Here is a 19589-nt window from a genome sequence, read left to right as displayed (position 1 = left end):
GGCTTCTTGTGCCTTCTAGTTGTGCTATATACTGATACTATAGTAATTTTAAAATGGCCCCCTTAAATGCTAGCCTATGGAACTGTAACAGAGACTTTATATGCTGAGAAATACTGTTCCGTAAACTTTGCTAAGTGAGCAGAATAACTTAAAATAAAGTCCCTGAGGTTACCTGTTTAAGTCTACCTTTCCCCAAGTTTAAAAACAATTTCCCAGCAAATTCTTACCAGTGAAGATCTCTCCCTCTATAGAAATCCCCTCACAGCACCTCTTCTGGATTTGATATTCCACTTTTCTGTGGTGTACAACCAAAGCAGTTTATTATATACAGATACTTTCTCTTTCACTAGTAGGCTCACAAGGTACATGTTTGTACCTGCGTATAATAAATGTAAACTGCTTTGGTTGTACCACAGAAAGACAGTATATCAAATCCATGACCCTTTATCTTGTTCATGCATTCTCCTGTGCTATAGTTAGTTGGATGGAGAAGGGGTTTTTAATCACCTCAGACTGAGCACCTGATGGCCAGGGGTTGGAGTTTATCGGCAGCCATGCTTCATTTTTCTGAGATCTGATTTTTCATTGCCCCTCTGAAGGGGGTAATTTTTAAAAGGCCTTTCTGTGTAGAAAGCCTGCTTTACCTGTTGGGGAAAAACCTTTATAAAATTTCCCCATAGTATATACACATAAATATGTGCTTCAACAAGACAGCATGTACTTTATATACACATCATGTTTAGGTATTTAGTCAGTTTGGGCTGAGTAGTGGTGGAGTTGGAACATGCTTGAGCATTTTATCCACAAGTACCTGCATAGAGTATACAAACACATTTACATGTCTTTTGGAGGAAGTATAATTGTGTGCTTCTCTATTTGTGCCCCAGTTGTGCTGAGTCTGGGTGCCTGTTATAGGTATATAGGCACCTATGTTGTAGTGCACATATCACATTGGCACTTTTTTGGACTTCTCTCCTAGCCGTCAGGCCTTTTCTGCTCCATACTCTGCTAAAGTGAGCTTAAAAGAAGGTTGTGCTGTATAGAAAGGGGATGGGTCTTGTCTTTCTGTGGTTACAATCAAAGCGGTTTGCATATTATATACAGGTACTTATTTTGTACCTGGGACAATTGCCCAGAGTCACAAGGAGCTGCAGTGGGAATCGAACCCAGTTCACCAGGATCAAAGTTTGCTGCACTAACCAGTGGGTACTCCTCCGCGCCTAGAGGACAGGAGGAGTAGCTGTGTCCAGCCCTTCTATTCCATGGCCAAAACTGCTCCTAAAACCTCCTGCTGAATGTGCAGAGAGCATTTCTTTGATTGGATATGTCTTTGGAATAGTGGAGCCCATATATTAGATGGTCTGTCAGTGTTTCCCAAGTCCGGTCCTGGAGTACGCTTTGCCAGTCAGGTTTTCAGGATATCCACAATGAATATGTGTGAAAGAGATTTTTATATAATGGTCTGACCCAGTACTGCTATTATAGTTTTAGGATCTCAGTCTCCCACACTGTCTGCTTCGCTTTCCATATGCTCACATGCATATTGAGGAGCATGCAAAAAGGAAATGACAATTGGAAACGCACCTGAATGAGGAGATGCCGGGGTTGGGGGGGGGGGGTGAGGTTTGCTTCAAAGCCTGAAGGTTATAGTCATTTTTTCTCTATGAGGCCACATAAGTGACAGAGGTAAATGTGTTTTGATTCCCAGGATACGGGAGCAGGTTCCAGGAACAGAGATGGAGAAGTATGCTATCTTCACTTACGAATCTCTGAAGAAAACCAAGTGTCGAGAGTTTGTGCCATCCAGGGATGAGATAGAATCACTCATCAAGAGAGAGGAAATGACCTCCACCGTCTACTGCCATGGGGGTGGTTCCTGCAAGATCACAATCAACTCCCATACCACAGCTGGAGAGGTAGGGATGCGATAACACCTGCTTCCGCTATTTGACAGCACTCAGCCATTCATGCCTCACGTCACACAAAATATTGGTCACCTCATGCTTACATACTAACCTTTTAAAGTTCTTGAGAGAAGAACGCTGGGTGGCAGTTCAGGCTCCCATTGTATTGGGGGCCTCTGGGGGTAAATAGTAATGTTTGGGCCTTAAGGGGGAGGGTGAAGGTGCTGGCAACCTGATCTTGGTGCCTAAAGTTAGGCATGCGGTTATAGAATAAAGTCTGTTGCGGATGTAACTTAATTTGCTAATTAACACTAAATTGGCACTCTTGGTGATTATTGCCTCTTAAGTGCTTGTTATGGGTTATTAGGCACTCTATAAATGGGAGTGCCTAATTTCTATGGCACAGGGCGTGTGGACCTGGGAGGGGTATGGGCAGGTCAGGGGGTGTGGCAAGCTATTAGGCACTCCCATTTATAGAATAGAGGCATTAAGTCACCTAACAGCCAGCCCAGTACCGAGGCACAAGCATTTACACCAGCCGGACTTAGGCTGTTTTCTATATAGGTAGTGCCATCCGGAACTGCTGGTATAGAATTCGCACTTAGCATGCATCATTCTAGTGCCTAACCTTCAGAAACCTATATAGAATTAGCTGTGTGTGTGTAATAGAATGATGAACTACAGATCTCAGCACATGCGTTCACTCCCCGAGCCTGGCCCAGTCTTTCTGTACGTGGGTGAAAGTGCATGTGGCTCACAGTGTGCAAACTTTTGCCCATGTGAACGGCTGCAGGTAAGACTTTACTGTTATCCCCATAATTAATAGAGGCTGTTCATGTCTTTTTTAACTTTAAGCTTAAATACATGAGCCAGGTCCATCACTGATAAAAGCACTAGGTAAGGGTTTGAGGTTTTTTTTTTCCATTTCTGTAGTGCAGGGGTTCTCAACCCAGTCCTTGGGACACACCTAGAGAGGCATTTTCAATATGACATCTAAGTCTGACTTTGAACGTTTTGCACAAAATGTCCAAAATCCGAATAGGAAAGAAGGTCATTTTCAAAAAAAGAAAAACAACTTTTTTTTTTCTCATACTGTTTCGAACAAGGTTTTGTGCTTTGGACGTTTTGTTTTTTGATCTATTTTGGAAAAATAAAGGATAAGTGCAAATTCATGCCATTGGGATGTAGGAGGAGCCAGCATTTTTAGTAGACTGGTCCCCCAGACATCCCAGGGAGCAATGGGGCACCCTAGAGGGCACTTCTGTGCACTTCATAAAAATGCTCCCATGTGCACATCTCACCTTTTCTCCCTTGTCCTGTGAGCCCTCCAAAACCTACCCCAAAACACACTGTTCCCCACTGTACACCATTACAGTAGTCCTTATGAGTGAAGGGGGAACATATATATGGGTACAATAGGTTTTTGGTGACTCTGGGAGGGGTCACAGTTTCCACCACATGTGTGACAGGTAGAAGGAGATAGGGACCTGATTCCCCCACTCCATAGTGCAGTGCACTAACTCCAGGGATCTGCATGCTTCAGTAGTGGGAGGGAGGTCAGTGACCACTGCAGGGGGGGGGGGGTATTGTGGGGTCATCCCTGATTCCCTACAGTGGTCATTTGGTCATTTAGGGCACCTTTTTGTGCCTTATTCGTTCTGAAAACAGGTCTAGACCAAAAGTCTTAGTTTTAGTCCTGGATGTTCTGGTTTTGTTCCATTATGGCTGTAAAACATCCAAGTGTTAGGCATGCCCTAATCCCGCCTTTGAAATGCCCCTGACACACCCCCTTGTGATTTGGATGCACTGCAGACGATTTGCTTAGATAAATGTCTACAAAATAGGTTTCAGACGTTTTGATTTGGACGTTTTGAGAAGAAAATCTTGCAAATTAGGCTTTATAACACTTTTTGGACGTTTTTCTCTTTGAAAATGAGCTCCCTAGTCAGTCAGGTTTTCAAGATATCCTTAATTAATATGCATGAGCTAAATTTGCATGTGCTACCTTCTTTGTATGCAAATCTGTCATGCATATTCATTGTGGGTATCCTAAAAACCTGACTGGAAAGGTGTGTCCCGAGGTCTGAGTTGAGAGCCCCTGCTGTAGTGCTATTAGATATGTACACAGCACTGTACAGATATGAATAAGAGACAGTTCCTGCTTTGTGGAGCTTATAGTCTAGTCAGGGAAAGTTATAGACTCCAGGATTTAATTTTGTACAGTAACTAAGTTGAAATCAACAAGGCTGTGTTAAGGAAAGTCAAAATGTAAGGGTGCAAAGCAGCCTCAGAATTCTAAGTTTTTAAAAATGGATTTGAATATTAGTAGGGAGAGGACAAGAAGCCTCAGCAGGAAGGCAATTTCCTGTATTGTAGCAAATGTTTACAAAACATGCCTGGTTTAAAAGGTGGTTCACTGGACACTAGTATTCATCTCTGATTGTAATGTCTGATGATTTCTACATTTAAAAAAAAAAAAAAAAGCTAAATTAGACACTCATAGCTTAGCACCTTGAACAGGCAGGCAGAAGTAGAAAATTTCTTGTTTGAGTCATCACACACACATTACCTTACATTCTGCAAACACCAAAAAGTTCTATGCAAATTCTAGCTAAGAGAGCCAGGGTAGTAGTCCCTGGGAAAGGATAGTAAAGTAAAAAAAAAATACAAATGATCTTAACATGCATATTTTGAGTATACATGTAGACAAAGTATGAAGCTTTTCATGATGCCTACTTTCCTTTTTGGGGAACGAATTTGCCCATGGTATATATAGCTTTTGCTGTGTGAATTTCTGTTTAAGAAGTGCCTCGTTAAACATAATATTTTTTCTCTCTAGGAGACTGTGTAGGAAGTGCAGTCGCCTGTCAATTATATGCATAACCAATGGCAGGGCAGCTTTTAGAATGCTTCATAAAGAGTGTGGTTGCTGTGTTAAACCACTTTAGAGGTTAATAAACAGAAATAACACCAAAAACTTTAATACATTTTTATTGGACTAACTCTGTGGTTTTCAACCTTTCTTCTGTTGTGACACACCTGACAGACTGTGTTTGTGTGTTTCACTGCAATCTGAACAAAGAAGCCCAAACATTTTATTGTAGTTAGACCTGAAGCAAAGGCAATATAAACTTTTCTTAACAGAATTTACTTGCTTTTATGAATGGTTATTGAAATTGTGCAGTTTTACTTTATTTTGTTTGTGAGAGTCTGGGACTGATGTGCTGCCCACAGTTTTTCCCGTATCTGGATGAGTGGTGGACAAATTCACACTAAGCTTACTGTCAACATCAAGGTGTTTACAAACAGCTAGGATGTTCCCCTTTGCAAAAATAAAATAAAATTCTGGTGTTACCTGGGTCCCTCTAGCACCGCGAGTCTTCCTTTGCAACAACTTTCTCTTTTTTTTTTTTTTTAACCCCCCTCTTCCCTTCATTCATTGCAAAGACCATCCTTGGTCTGTGGCAGTAGGCCTCGGTCTCCTCTGTGTTCACCTCAAACCTGGCTAATTGGTGATGTCATTGAATGATAACTCCCAAAGCTGTGAATGCTACCTCCATAACATGCGCAGAGTGCTTTGGGCACTGGAATCAGTCCCAGGGTTCCATCTGACAGCAAATCACACTGCCACTGAACCAGCAAGTGCAGCTAATCCTGCTCAGCTCTAGTGAGTGAGACAGACGTGGCTTGTCAAACGCTATTCTGGCACAGTTTAAGAAGGCAGCAGAATCAAAATGTAGGAAAACAAGTGATGGCTAATGAGAGTCCTGTAAAGAACTTGGAGCTTTGAGGCATAAGATGTTTTCTTTTTTTTTTGTATACACTTAAAAATGGGTTTTCATTTTACATGTGGGTAAATGCATTAAATAGGTTGCTAGCATACTTGTACAGGGTTATAACCCATTCCTGCTCAGAAGCCTCAGGTAGCATTTTGCTTTGTGTTCTTTTTCCCACCCTCTTTTAATTCCAATCTGTGCTTTTGTGTTAATGAAATTCTGGGTCTATTCTTCCTTCAGGTTGTTGAAAAGTTGATCCGAGGGCTGGCCATGGAAGACAGCAGAAACATGTTTTCTTTGTTTGAACACAATGGCACCACCAATAAAGCAATAGAAAGCAGAACCATCGTAGCTGATGTATTAGCCAAGTTTGAGAAGTGAGTATTCCCTTTACCGTAATCAGAGAAAAATAAGCTGGTTTTAAGAGCACCAACATTCCACATTTCAGAATCATACTGACTGTTGGGGAGGCTCTATCTGTTCTGTCTCTTCTGTATGCATAATTGAACAATGCTAAGTTAGATAGAATGATCTGGAGTCAACAACTGTATGGTTAACAGAGTAATCTAAAGTGAACTACTGTTATGTTCTATCTCTCAGTATTCTTGCGTTGTTATAGGGGAAAGTCTCATATATTGAGTCACTGGGTAATCTTGTATTTTCACTCACTCAGTGGTGAGAACCCTTTTGTGACAGTGTGTAATCAGTGTATGCATAGGCACAGAGAGAGACACGCACACACAAATGCCTCTGAGACACACTTTAACATGTCTTTTTCACACACAGTCTCCACACAGGCTGACATGAGTGTTTGCAAATGAAGGAAGGGGAAATATGCCATTTTGTCATGCTATAAGTGTACCCTTCTCAACTTTTTAGCAGTGTCCATCTATGTCACACAGTATTTGGATGTGAAGCAGGTAAAAGGTTAAACAGCCCCAGAGCCTCACCAGCATTTCATTTTTGTGCAAATAGGGTTCCCCACAGGTGTAATTGAATACCAATATTGTGGTGCCTCAGTAACTGGCAGCAGAAGGGCGTCAACACTGTCGACACCATATACACTATCAGGGTTACAGGACATACACAAAGGCATGAAAAGCGAATGTCCCACTCATGAGTTCTAAGTAAGTGAGGGTGAATGACTGCTTCACTAGTAAGATGGTCTTACTGCCCTCCTTTCTGTTTCCCTTCTAGGCTTGCTGTTAACGCAGAAGCTGGAGACATGCCATGGAAGTTCTACTTCAAGCTGTACTGCTTCCTGGACACTGAAAACGTGCCTAAAGACAGTGTGGAATTTGCATTCATGTTCGAGCAGGTAAAAGCAACATAGCAGAATGCGGTGGGCCACAGGCTGGAGCCCTATCAATATTTTGTGCAATACAGCATCAGCAACTAGAGAACTTGGGGGCAGGACTAGGGATTGGTTTACTTAGTCCCTCCAACCAAAAAGGTGTTCCTCTGACTGTTAAAGTGGATTCAGTAGAGTGTGGTTGGCATGTCCTTGCTTGGAGACTTCTCATACAGGGAAGATAATTTTACCTATGTGCCTTATCAGAACTAGATTGAAGCTGTTGATGTTTATGCATATTGCGGTACAGACATAAATGTTCATACATAAAGTATGCACTGATTTTAGAAAACAACAGCTTCAGCTCACGGCTCCACTCATGCTGTGCCTAAACTCTTCCCGTGAGCATATCTAAACACAGGTTACCTAGTTTAATTCATTTTTAGACTTGATAATACTGCCCTTCAAGGGGTAAATCAGAGTGGTGTACAAAATTTAAACATTACATATTAAAACAGTGGAAAGGAACCTCAACAAAGTATAAACCAGGGATAGCACAGGTCAGAAAATGAAGAAAGGTCGGAGAAAGGATAGCCATGCTCCAGGACGGACAGTCCGGCTCAGATTAGACAGTGAAAAGGAAGGGAAAGGCCTGGGAGAAAAGGTGGGCTTTAAGAAGGGCCTGGAACTGGGGAAAGGATTGCTCGGATAGGAGGTCAAGTGGGAGGGTGTTCCAGAGAGAGGGAGCAATACAGAAAAAAGCAGCATGACGGGGTGGACTCAAGACAGGCGCAGTGAACTGGGGGGGAGTGATAAATGAAAGAGCAGAACGTAGAGGGTGTGAGGGAGTGTATGTGGAAATGAGAGCAGAGAGAGGTGGGGGGGGGAGTTCCCAGTGTGCAGGTTCTTGAAAGCTAAAAGTGCATGCTGCCTTGTCAAAGTGTGTAATTTTCCACCTCATTTTGTAATTTTTATAAGGAATTTTTTTGTTTTGTTTTGTAAAACAAAAAATCCGTTATAAAAAATACCCCCAGAATGAGCTGTGGCAGCTAGCTGAGATGAGCAGGTAGACTTCTGGAAAAAGATGGCATCAGAGACCATCGCCCTTTGCTCCTTGTTATCCATTAAGGACTTGTGTATATGAAATGGAGATGTATCTGTGTGTGTGTGCTTGTAGTAAAGAAAATACCACAGGCTGAATATGTCCAGATTTTTGTCTGTTTTTGTGGCTCAGGGAGTTTATTCTATTTTTTGTACAATTGATGCCATTATGTAAATTAAGAACTGAAATTTATTTAATTGAATGGATGTGAGAAATATATCGGGCAGAAAAAAAATCTTATTACGAGTAATTTTATAAAGGTTTCTTCCACATGTAAAGGCTTTTTATGTGCAAATAAGGCTTTTATGTAAAACTATGCACCCCCCCACGTGTGTAAAAATTAGGCACCTAGAAAGTGTGCATATGTTTACATGATCTGTGCGCAGGCATTCGTGGAAGTGTAGTTCGGGTAGCAGATAATAGGGACCGTTAACAATGTATGTGTGTGTACTATAAAACACACAAGAACACATGTAGAGTACATGTACTGATTTGCACCATTTTGAAACAGGTGTAAATGTGTGTGTTTGTCATTTGCATGCTGTTGGACCTGGTCTGGAAGCCTAAAGGCACATCAGCACCAATGTTGCCCTATAACATAGGAAACAAATAAATTAACCAGATACACAAGAAATGCCAGATAACTTTATGTATGTAAAGTAATATTGACTTCAGTAAACAAATACATTGTAATCTATTCAAAAGTACCACACAGTTGCTACAGGAAACAGGAGCTCTGGATAGATGTATATAATGGTACATGTATAGACAGTGGCGTAGCTAGGGTAGTTGACACTCGGGGCCGGTCATTTTTTAACACCCCCCCCCCCCCCCCCCCCCCGAAATCCAGTACTAGGCATACCGAGAATACAAAACACTCAGGACCTATAGAGCAATTCTACCATACCATAAGCAGTAATTTGTACGAGTCACACAAGGAAAGCATCTTAAACACTACAGTGAGCACTAGAACATCAATTCACCTATTGTAAAACGAAAACAGACAGATTAGTACAGATCGTCGATCCTGCACAATGCCAACCGAAAGCCATGTCTTTTTTCACAAATACAGATACACCCTAATCCACTATAGAATAAGTAATCATAAACTTTCTATTTAGACAAAAATTAAACTGAACTCCTGTTGCCAGACTCTGCATACAATGCAACACCACAGAAACAGAAAATGTTCTCTAGTACTGTGCAAAATATAAAGACAGCAGATGTAAATTTGAAAAAACTAACAAATACCAATCACCACTTTACAAATTAACAAATAGAAATAAAACAAATAATATCATTTTATTAGATTAATACATTTAGCTTTCAGCGGCCAAAACCTCCTTCCTCAGGTCAATTCAGTATAGTACTGTTACAGTGTCCTATCCTGACCTGAGGAAGGGGGTTTTGTTCTCCGAAAGTGAAATGTATTAAAATTAGTCCAATAAAAAAGATTACCTTATTTATATGTTCTATTATAAACATTTATTAACACAGCTACAATACTACTTTATCCTAAAGCAAAAAAATAAAAATATATATTTACAGTTCGTTGTCTCTGGTTTCTGCTTTCCTCATCTTTTCACTGTCTTCCTTCTATCCAGCATCTGTCTTCGCTCTCTCTCTGCCCCTTCCATCCAGTGTCTGCCCTCTCTCCCTTCCATGCACCATCTGCCCCAGTCTGCCATCTCTCTCTCCCCCTTCCATCAACATCTACCCTCTATCTCTGCCCCTTCCATCCACCATTTGCCCCAGTCTGCCCTCTTTCTCTCTCCCCTTCCACCCACCATCTGCCCTTTCTCTCTGCCCCTTCAGTCCGTCTGCCCTCCCTCTACCATCCATCCATCCAGGGTCTGCCCTCCCTCACGCTCCCCCCCCCTTCTATCCCCTCTCTCTCTCTGCCCCCTCTTTCAGCCCCCTTATTCCACCTGCCCCCCCTTTTCAGCCCCACTATCCCACCAGTCCCCAGCCCTTTTCTTCCATCAGTCCCGAGCTTCAGCCCCCAGCCACTTCTCCCTGTCCTCTTTTCAGCCCCTAGTTTCAACCCCAGCCCTTTTCTCTCACCAGTCCTGAGCTTCAGCCCCAGCCAGTTCTCCCTGTCCCCTTTAAAGCCCCTAGTCCCCACAGTTTCAGCCCCCTTCATCCACCACATGCCTTGCATCCCCCCTTTTCAGCCCCAGACCCATTCTCCCACCTGCCCCAGGCATGGACCCATTTTCCCTCCTGCCCCCTTGTCAGACCCCAGTTCCAGCTTCAGACCCCTTCTCCCATCTGAGCACTCCCCTCCCCCCTCTGAGCACTCCCCAATCCCCTTCTCCCCTCTCTGAGCACCCATCTGAGCTCCCCCACCCTCCCTAATCCCCTTTAAGCACCCCTCTGAGCTCCCCCACCCCTCCCCAATCCCCTTCTCCCCTCCTTGATGCTCTCCCACCCTCCCCAATCCACTTTAAGCACCCCTCTGAGCTCCCCACCCCTCCCAAATCCCCTTCTCCCCTCTCTGAGCTCCCCACCCTCCCTAATCCCCTTTAAGCACCCCTCTGAGCTCCCCCACCCTTCCCCAATCCCCTTCTCCCCTCTCTAAGCTCCCCCACCCTCCCTAATCCCCTTTAAGCACCCCTTTAAGCACCCCCACCCCTCCCCAATCCCCTTCTCCCCTCTGAGTCCCCCCCCCCCCCCGACCCGACAGCTGAGATCCGTTCTCCTGCTGCTCCTACCCAGTCCTGCCTTAAAAAAAATTTTTTTGAAGCGCCGGAGAGTGGCAGGCAGCGCGCCTCGCGTCTGCCCAGCCCTGCTAGTAAAGAAGATCTCGTCGACGTCGTCATCCTTCCCACACTGAGTCCCGCCCGCCCTCGCGGTAATAGGAAGTTGCCTCAGAGGGGGGCGGGACTCAATGTGGGAAGGGCGACGACGTCAGCGAGATCTTCTTTACTAGCAGGGCAGACGCGAGGCGCGCTGCCTGCCACTCTCCGGCGCTTCGAAAAACATTTTTTAAAGGCAGAGCAGCGAGAGCGGAGCACCCCCCCCCCCCCCACCCGATGACACCCGGGGTGGACCGCCCCCACTGCCCCGCCCTTGCTATGCCACTGTGTATAGATGATAGTGTATAAAACCATGTATTATGCATGGAAATGACTTAGAATATATATTTGATTGAAATATTTAAAGAAGTTCTAGTCAGGTTAGTTGTGATGAGTTTCTAATGTGTGTAGGTATGTTCTTTTTTTTTTTTTTTGTCTTTGAGGGGTTTTAAAGCTTTGGAGCCCCAAATATTTTTAAGATGTAATTGTGCAGGGTTATGAGCATCTAGACATGCCCATCATGTTGTCTCCTCATGTTCTTTTCAGGCTCACGAAGCAGTTATCAGAGGTCACTACCCAGCCCCTGAGGAAACCCTGCAGGTACTCGCTGCCTTGCGGCTCCAGTATTTACAAGGGGACCACACTTTGCATACCACCATACCTGACACAGAAGAAGTCTATCCGCTGCAAAAGCTGAAGTCCCGCATTGCACAGTCCACCAAAGCGTTCACTCCCACCGAACGGCTGGAGCGGAAGCGTTCCGGTTTCTTGGAAGGAACACTGAGGAGGAGTTTCCGCGGCAGCAGCACCACTGTCAGCAGGCAGAAGCTGGAAGAGGAGCAGATGTTGGACATGTGGATCAGAGAGGAAGTGTCGGCAGTCAGGAGCAATATCATTGAGAAGTGGAAAAAGCTGCAAGGCATGACCCAGGAGCAGGCTTTGACCAAGTACATGTCTGTGATCAGAGAATGGCCTGGCTATGGTTCAACGCTGTTTGATGTTGAGGTGAGCACTAAAAGCCATGGAGCAGTTGGGTCCCATAAAAAAAGTCAATCTTTGGCAGGTTGTGATATGATACAGGTTTGCAGAAGATTGTATGTGAACTTTCAAAAGCATGTAGATCCCCTCATAACCTGCAGAAAATCCTTCTATTTCCCCGTGGACAGTTTGGGCAGTTCTATAATTGGATGCCTCCATTTAGGCTCACACCATGTGCCCTCAGGGTGCCTATTGTGTAACTGCAATTCGGCACCCAGATTCCATTATGGAATTCTAGAGCAGCACCCTCTGTCGGCACACCTTACATTGTCAAAAAGAAAGAAGGATAATCGATACCCACAAAAAGGAGATAGCAGACATATAAGCGAAGAGATGAAAACACTTTATGGATTCAACAGTCTTGGGGTTTATTTAACTGCCTTTATGAAGAGATTCACCCAAGGCAGTGCATAGCAGGTACAGTTTAAAATAAAACTTAAAATTTTGTTAACAGCATAATAGTGAAATGACCAAGTGTAGACATAAATACAATTAAATGAACTAACATAGATTTGAGGCTAAAGATTTCCTACAATACGGCTTACTATACAGCTGAGGGGCCAAGTGCAGATATATGATGGGAACAAGATGCATGGTACAGAGTCAGTTGGGATAATTAGATGGTTATCTAAACTCAAGGCGAGTTCTTTGTATAGTTAAGCAAGATATAAGGAACTTACAGTGTATGTAGCAATCTAGTCCAGGTGCAGAATGGGTGTATAGTCAGTCACCCTATGTATTAAAGACTTGGGATAAGAGCCAGGCTTTTCACTTGCTTCCTGAAGTAGAGGTAGTCTCGAGTTATACATAGCCCTTTTGACAATTTTTTTTGATGATGGTACAAATAGTGATGATCCTTGAGAAGACCTTTGAGGTCTCAAAAGTGTGTAAAGGGCTAACTTATTTTTTAATTACTCTGGTCCATTTTGTCTGAGGACCTTGAAAATCAAACATAGAGTTTTAAATTTAGCCCTGTAAGGTACTGGTAGCCAGAGTAGTTTTTGCAGGAAGGGTGTGATGTGGTCATTCCACTTGCAGCCTTCTATCAGTCGTGCTGCAGCATTCTGAATTAGTTGGAACTGATACAAATTCTTTTTCGTTTGGCCAGTGTATAGGGCATTACAGTAGTCCAGTTGTGGTTATCATGGCATGGACCGCTGTGGTCAGACTCATCTTTTCAATATATGGAGAGAGATTTTGTAGCTGCCGTAGGTGATAGAGACAATTTTTGAAGGTTGCTTGAATTTGTGGGATCAGAGTGAATGATGAGTCTAGCAGTATCCCAAGATTCCTGACCTGTGATTTTAGGGGAGGTCATACTTCCCAAAAGGTATTTTGAAGTCTGGTATTCCAGCAAATGTTTCCACCTCCTCACTTGCTTGTCTGTGGAGCACCTTACATTAGCGTTCCCGTAGTTCAGCCATAAGTGGCGTCACATAAATTTAGCAGGGACACATTTGCAGAATATTTTAAGTAAATGTGTAAGTGGGAAGTCCTGCCCATGTTCCATCAATGTCTGTCTGTAGCCCCTTTGCATTTATGTGCTATGTGAATTACATGCACCCTCACAGAATAATGTATGGGGGCCCTGCTTGGCACTTTTTGCAGGTAAGGTTTGTGGGTAACAGCAAAGCAGTGTACAATAAATAAAACCAGATTAAAAGAGAGAATTTGAAAAGAACTACAATATTGGACAGGAAAGAGAAGGGAAACAAAAAAGGTAAATAGTACGAAGGATAAAACAATATGAAACAGGGGTGGGGGGGGGGGGTTATACAAAATAGGGTGGAGGGAGGTAAGGGGGTGAGAGGGAGTTGGGGGGATATGGAGGGGTTATAAAATTGTACTTGTGGAATGGAGTGAGTAGTGGAAGTTTACCTTGAATTTGGGAGATAGTTGTTGTCTTGACAGTGTTCAGTCATGTTGTGATGTTTCCCTCTTGATATTTCTTGATACATTTGTTGTAACTTCCAAAATTGTTTTCAATAAAAAATTTAAAGTTAAAAAAAAAAAAGAAGAAGATGAAACAAGCCCATAAGTGCTAGTATTCTGTACATTTACACGCACAAGGGGCGTGTAAATGAGTGGAGGAGTAGCCTAGTGGTTAGAGCACTGGTCTTGCAATCCAGAGGTGGCCGGTTCAAATCCTGCTGCTGCTCCTTGTGATCTTGGGCAAGTCACTTAACCCTCCATTGCCTCGGGTACAAACTTAGATCATTGTGAGCCCTCCTGGGACAGAGAAATATCCAGTGTACCTGATTGTAACTAACATTGAGCTACTAATGAAAAAGGTGTGAGCAAAATCCAAATAAATAAATAAATGCAGGTGCCTAGCTTATAGAATTGCCCTAAATGTTGCTACTAGAAACCTACAGTAAAGTCCAGGGGAAAAATATGGTAGGCTTCATTTAAAAAGGATTTTCTCCAAGGACAAGCAGAACATTTTCTCACCTATGGGGGGACATTATCAGATGGAGCCCAGTGCGGACGCTATTCAGCAGTCTGTCACTTTAAGAAGCCTTTGTTTTGGCAGTATTGCACTGCACATGTGCGTGTGCCTTCCTGCCCGATGTGATTACATAGTTTTTCCACAGATGTAGTGAGCTGTCCTCAGCACATTAAATTTTATTCTTTTTCACAGAGTGCCTTCGTTTGCAGTACATAGTTTTTCTTATTTATTTCCTTTTGTTCTTCCCTTGTCCCATAGTTTGTGTTTCAGCAAGTTTGTTTTCTCTTTTTTTTTTTCAGCAGTCGGGGAATTTCTCTTTTTTTTTTTTTTTTTAATGAGGAGATTTGTTTCATCTCTCACAATTGAGCCATTTGATTTTGCATCGGCTATTTTTCCCCCAATGTCACAGAAAACTCCCAGTGGTTTCAAGCAGTGCTGTAGATGCAGCAGTGTCATTTCTGAGACTGACCCTCATAATTGGTGTGTCATGCTTAGGCCCTGACCATGATGCCTTTAATTACATTCTCTATTTAAAAATGCAGAAATGACTCAAAAAAAGCAGAGATGCCCTGCACAAGAAAGTTTTTGGCGCTTCTAACACCGATCCAGCTGCATCGGACACTGGGGGTGCGACTTCAAGGTCACCTCCTGCCTTAACATCAGGCACCAGTAGGTCCTCATTGGGGTCGGTCTGCATCAGACCAACACAGAGGACATTCCTGGATTCAACATCATCCTTGGCACCAAAGAACCCTGATCTTGTGCATCGAGCGAAGGCAAAGAAGCACTGATATTGGTCCCCTTTGAATCATGGTGTTAGGAGTCCCAACTGATTGGCACTCGAGAAGAGTCATTGCCCTGATGGGCCACTCCCTCTCTGTGGAGTCAGTGACAATGCACCAGTCTCCTGACCACTGGGATCAGCCTTCTGATGCAGCACCAGCATCTTTACAGTCTGTCCCTGAACTGACACCGGCCCTGCCTTTACCGATGACTGCATCCAAAGAACGGTTCCGGGTCATGTTACAAAAGGAGTTGGAACAGATCCTGGCAGCCCATGCCTTGTCTGTCGCCTGTGTGTTGGCAGTGGCATCAGCCTCGGAACAGGTGGTTCTCCTCTCCAGCCCAATCAGGGGTGGAAGCTTCCCCAGTGTCCAGATGAGGACCTGCCCCTCGGCGCTCATGTCCTGACTCTAGACATCACTCGAGGCAGACACACTCAACCTTTTCAAGAAGAGTACTTTGCTGAGTCTGACTGTGACCGTTCCTAGGTGTCTGAGGTAGAACCAGAGGAGGTCTCGGAGAAGGGCTTCTTTAGTCTGCCTTCAGACTCCTCCCCACCTCAGGAGAGGAGAAAGTCCTCACCAGAGGAGCTCTCCTTTGTGGGGGGTCCCCCCCCCCCTAGAGAAATAGCTTAGGCCAATTCCATTTCATTTGAACATTGAGGACAAGCCCAAGGCTGCTATTTTGGACATCCTTGATTACAGGGATTCCCCCTAAGGAGGCCATGACCATGCCTATGCACAACATGCTTCAACAGGTGCAGATTAAGAATTTGGAGTCCTTTCTCTCTCTTTGCAGCCGGTTCAAAGAAGGCAGACTTTGTATAGATCTAAAAACCATTCTTTAGAGTTTTTAACAGGCAAGCCAGAATATCAAGATACAATACAATAAATAGACATATGAATGTAAATTTAAAAAGAGAGAATTTAGATATCTTTCCATTCTAGCTAAAATTCATGATTTTATCCTGTACATGAGTCTAATAAATGTACAGGAGTTTAAAATTTGATATACTGCCAAGGTTTAGGAAAATGTAGTTAAAATAATAACAGAAAAGAACTCCAATTAAAGTTAGATAGGAAAGCATACAATGGTAACAGGCCTAATTAGATTCCTATAGTTTATAACCCAATTCAGGGACTCTAAAGAAAAAAAAATATAAAAATACACACACAATCATGTACGTTAACCTAATAAAAAGTAATAAAATAGTATATCATCTCTATGGAGCTATACAGGCAGTACAGAACAGGTCTCAGGTAAGTTAAATGCCAGCTGAAAAAAGTGAGTTGTTAAGTGTCTAAGTTTAGACAAAGAGTTCAGCCCTAATATTAGGTGGAAAACTATTCCAGAGACTTGGTAGAAGAAAAAAAATGCAAGTGATTTTTAACTCTCAAGCAGAGTAAAGTTTGGTGGTCTCTTATAGTGACCACTTGGGTTGCTTAGCAGATTTTGCTGCTTGTTTCTTTTTTTTTTTTTTCTATTCTATTCTTATCAGAAATAGAAATAGCAGGTATGCCTACATAAACAGCCAATTAAAAATTCAAATTTTATTATAGATACTAGACTAGGAGCATGAAACACATTGCGGTGTTGCACTTTTGGGGTGTCTGCCGCCTCCACAGTTCTAAGCGTGGAGGTGATTTTTAAAAGCAGTTGTGCAGAAGGTACCACCTGCGACATTATGCAATTAGCGAGCTGGGATTTGGGATAGGCCAGGACCCGGCCACTCTTTGAGTAAGCTATGCATTGAACTCTGAATACAGGAATAGCAATAACGTTGCATGTATAATTTATCCAGGTAAAGTTTTGCCAGCATTTCTTAGTCTGAATGTAAACCAGCATAAAGTTATACGGATATGTTGGATATTTATAATTTTACGGATATTTGTTTCATTTTTGAGCTTGCATCCTCTCCCCCTTCCTCTTGTATGGGTGTTGGCTATGGATATGATTGTCAGAAACATTTCTTCAGTCCTAATATATATTTTTTTATTTCACCAGTGTAAGGAGGGTGGCTTTCCACCAGACCTGTGGCTGGGAGTCAGCGCAGATGCAGTGTCTGTCTACAAGCGGGGCGAAGGCAGGCCTTTGGAAGTGTTCCAGTATGAACATATCCTGTCCTTTGGAGCACCGCTTTCAAACACCTATAAAATTGTGGTAGACGAGAGGGAGCTTTTGTTTGACACCATTGAGGTAAGGGCAAAATTACTTGGGAAGATGCTAATACTAGTCTTTTTTTCTTATAATAAAGGAACCACAGCATTTTATCACAGACCTTGTATAACTTTACCTTGTACAAAAACTACATCAGGGTGAATTATTTCAGTTTGAGGCACCCTAAATTTTAAGATTGGGGGAGCGGATTATCAGTTTCGAATAAATAAACTTACTTCTGCTAACAGGCTTTTTCTCCCTCCCTCACTGAGGTTTTGAACTATTTCTAGCTGTTTTATTTTATTGTTTGTGATGTGAAAAGTACCAGACTGACAGCTCTGGAAACAGCTGTCCTCTGTTTATCCACTGAACAGCAGGAGTGGCAGCAGCAACAGTGTAAAAATTCTTCACACTGTTCTTGCAAAGTGCTTCAACCCTGCTCTGGAGAGACCACCTCTGGGTGATCTAGTTCCCATGGCCATTCAGTAGGTGAAATTGTTGAGGGAAAGGGGGGGGGGCATGGTGTGGGCATCCCCTGCAGGCTGCAGAGAGGCACTGAATGGGATCTGCTAAGAGGAAGCTGTCTTTTCAAAGCACCATCCAGCTAGGGTAATTTGGTGGTACATGATGTAGAGCTTAAAAAAAAAAAAAAGTGGTGGGGGGGGGGGGGGGGGGGGGGGGGGGGAGGACAGTGAGTTCCACAGACTGAAACCATTTACTAATAAAATCTTTTGTATGTAAATTAGCATATGCTTGATTTTAAAAAGGGGTTTCTTTTTCTTTTCTTTTTTCTCCACTTCCTTCCTGAGCAGGTGGTTGATATTGCAAAGCTGATGAAGGCTTACATTAGCATGATAGTAAAGAAACGCTACAGCATCTCCCGATCAGTGAGCAGCCATGGGAGCCATACCAGCTCCAGGTGAATTCAGAGCACACTGCTGCACCATTACCACTCCGTGTATCAGTGCTCCTCCAAAGCCATCGGCGGCCTGAAAGGAAGACGAGGGCATTTTCTAGTGGATTCCTCGGGCTGGTTCATCCATGGCTCCGCCAGAGACTTTTCCTTGAATAGTCCTAGCATGAAGTATTCCCAGCACCTACTAGCAATAGCCTGCTAGACTTCCAAAGCTTAATTTCTTTGAGATGATCTGTGCCTTAAAACTTGATGCCACACTGCCACTGAAGCAGGAAAAAGTGCCTTAAAACTTAACCAGCTTGCATTGACCCAGACTGTTTACCAAGGCGAATGTTTGCTGTGTCATTCCAAATGCCAAGTCTGAAAGAAAGGAGGAAGAGAGAATTCATCCACTGTGCACTAAATCCTCTGTGAAGAAGTATTTGTTTGGAAAGCTGCTGGCAGCCTGTCTTAAGAAAAGAACTTAACATTTTTGTTTTGTTTCACAGTTTGAGGTGTGTGTGTGTGCATGTATGTATGCATCCATGTGCCTCCTACATGTTAACTTTTAATTTTAATCCATATTTTAAGACCATTAAAGGGAAAAATAATGTGCAATGGTGTAAACAGTGTGTCTGTATATTTTAATAGTTAAGAGCTATAGTGGTTTAATTGAACCATTATTTTATTCAACCAGTTTCCTTTGTACCTTTTTTTAAATGTGGATTTCATCTATTAAAATACAGTTTTTACTACAGTGTTTAATATGTATCAAATATGCATTCAGGTTGTACTGTATTATAAAACGCAGGATAAGAAACCATATGTATAGACTGTCTTACTATAAAGGGGGGTAACAATTGATGATATTATCTGGTCTGTTTTAGAAGACACTTAGTTGTAAACAGTATTGATAAGTGGCTCTGGTTAGAGGCTGCAGATTAAATCGAAGCAAAAAAAAAGGTTGTAGCCCTCTAATCCAGTGCTAACAGGGTTTGGCACAGAGTGTGCTGCCCTGTGGTTAACATATTATTTGCCTGTTCCTAATAAAATACCTGTAGATAGATGAGGAATAACTGCCAGTGGAGCAGCTGCTTATTGGGTTTTTATTTTTGTATGAAAGGCTGAAACGTGAAGTAAAACTTGGAATAAAAAGGATTTCTTTTTGGGGGGCGGGGGGGGGGCATGTTGCAAAAGAAAAAGGTATGTTAGGTTGTGATCCCTCTCTCCTGCCCTTCACCCTTTATAAGAATTCAAGGTTATTTGTTTTGATAATGTCTGGCAATTAAATCCTTGTTTAGCATACGCTTGTGTAAGACCTTCAATTTATTCAATCAAGTTGCTATCACATAATGTATAACAGGGCACCTATGTAAAAACTTTAGAAGTGGTTTTT

General features: G+C 42.8%; 1 protein-coding gene across 1 annotated transcript in view; it reads left to right on the top strand.

Moving 5' to 3' along the window:
* Nucleotides 1-19154, top strand: part of MYO10 (myosin X) — a 468050-nt gene extending 448896 nt beyond the window's left edge. Inside the window, exons 36-41 of the mRNA XM_030207302.1 lie at nt 1709-1916; nt 5921-6057; nt 6878-6998; nt 11418-11876; nt 17146-17337; nt 18111-19154. Of these exons, the coding sequence (XP_030063162.1) occupies nt 1709-1916; nt 5921-6057; nt 6878-6998; nt 11418-11876; nt 17146-17337; nt 18111-18221 (1228 nt within the window). The 3' untranslated portion in view covers nt 18222-19154. The remainder of the gene's footprint in view (nt 1-1708; nt 1917-5920; nt 6058-6877; nt 6999-11417; nt 11877-17145; nt 17338-18110) is intronic.
* Nucleotides 19155-19589: the final 435 nt, after the last annotated feature.

Source organism: Microcaecilia unicolor, chromosome 1 (genome assembly GCF_901765095.1).
Source record: "Microcaecilia unicolor chromosome 1, aMicUni1.1, whole genome shotgun sequence".
Classification (NCBI taxonomy): domain Eukaryota; kingdom Metazoa; phylum Chordata; class Amphibia; order Gymnophiona; family Siphonopidae; genus Microcaecilia; species Microcaecilia unicolor.
The sequence above is the reverse complement of the archived record's forward strand: the minus strand, read 5'-3'. Positions and strand labels throughout refer to the sequence as shown.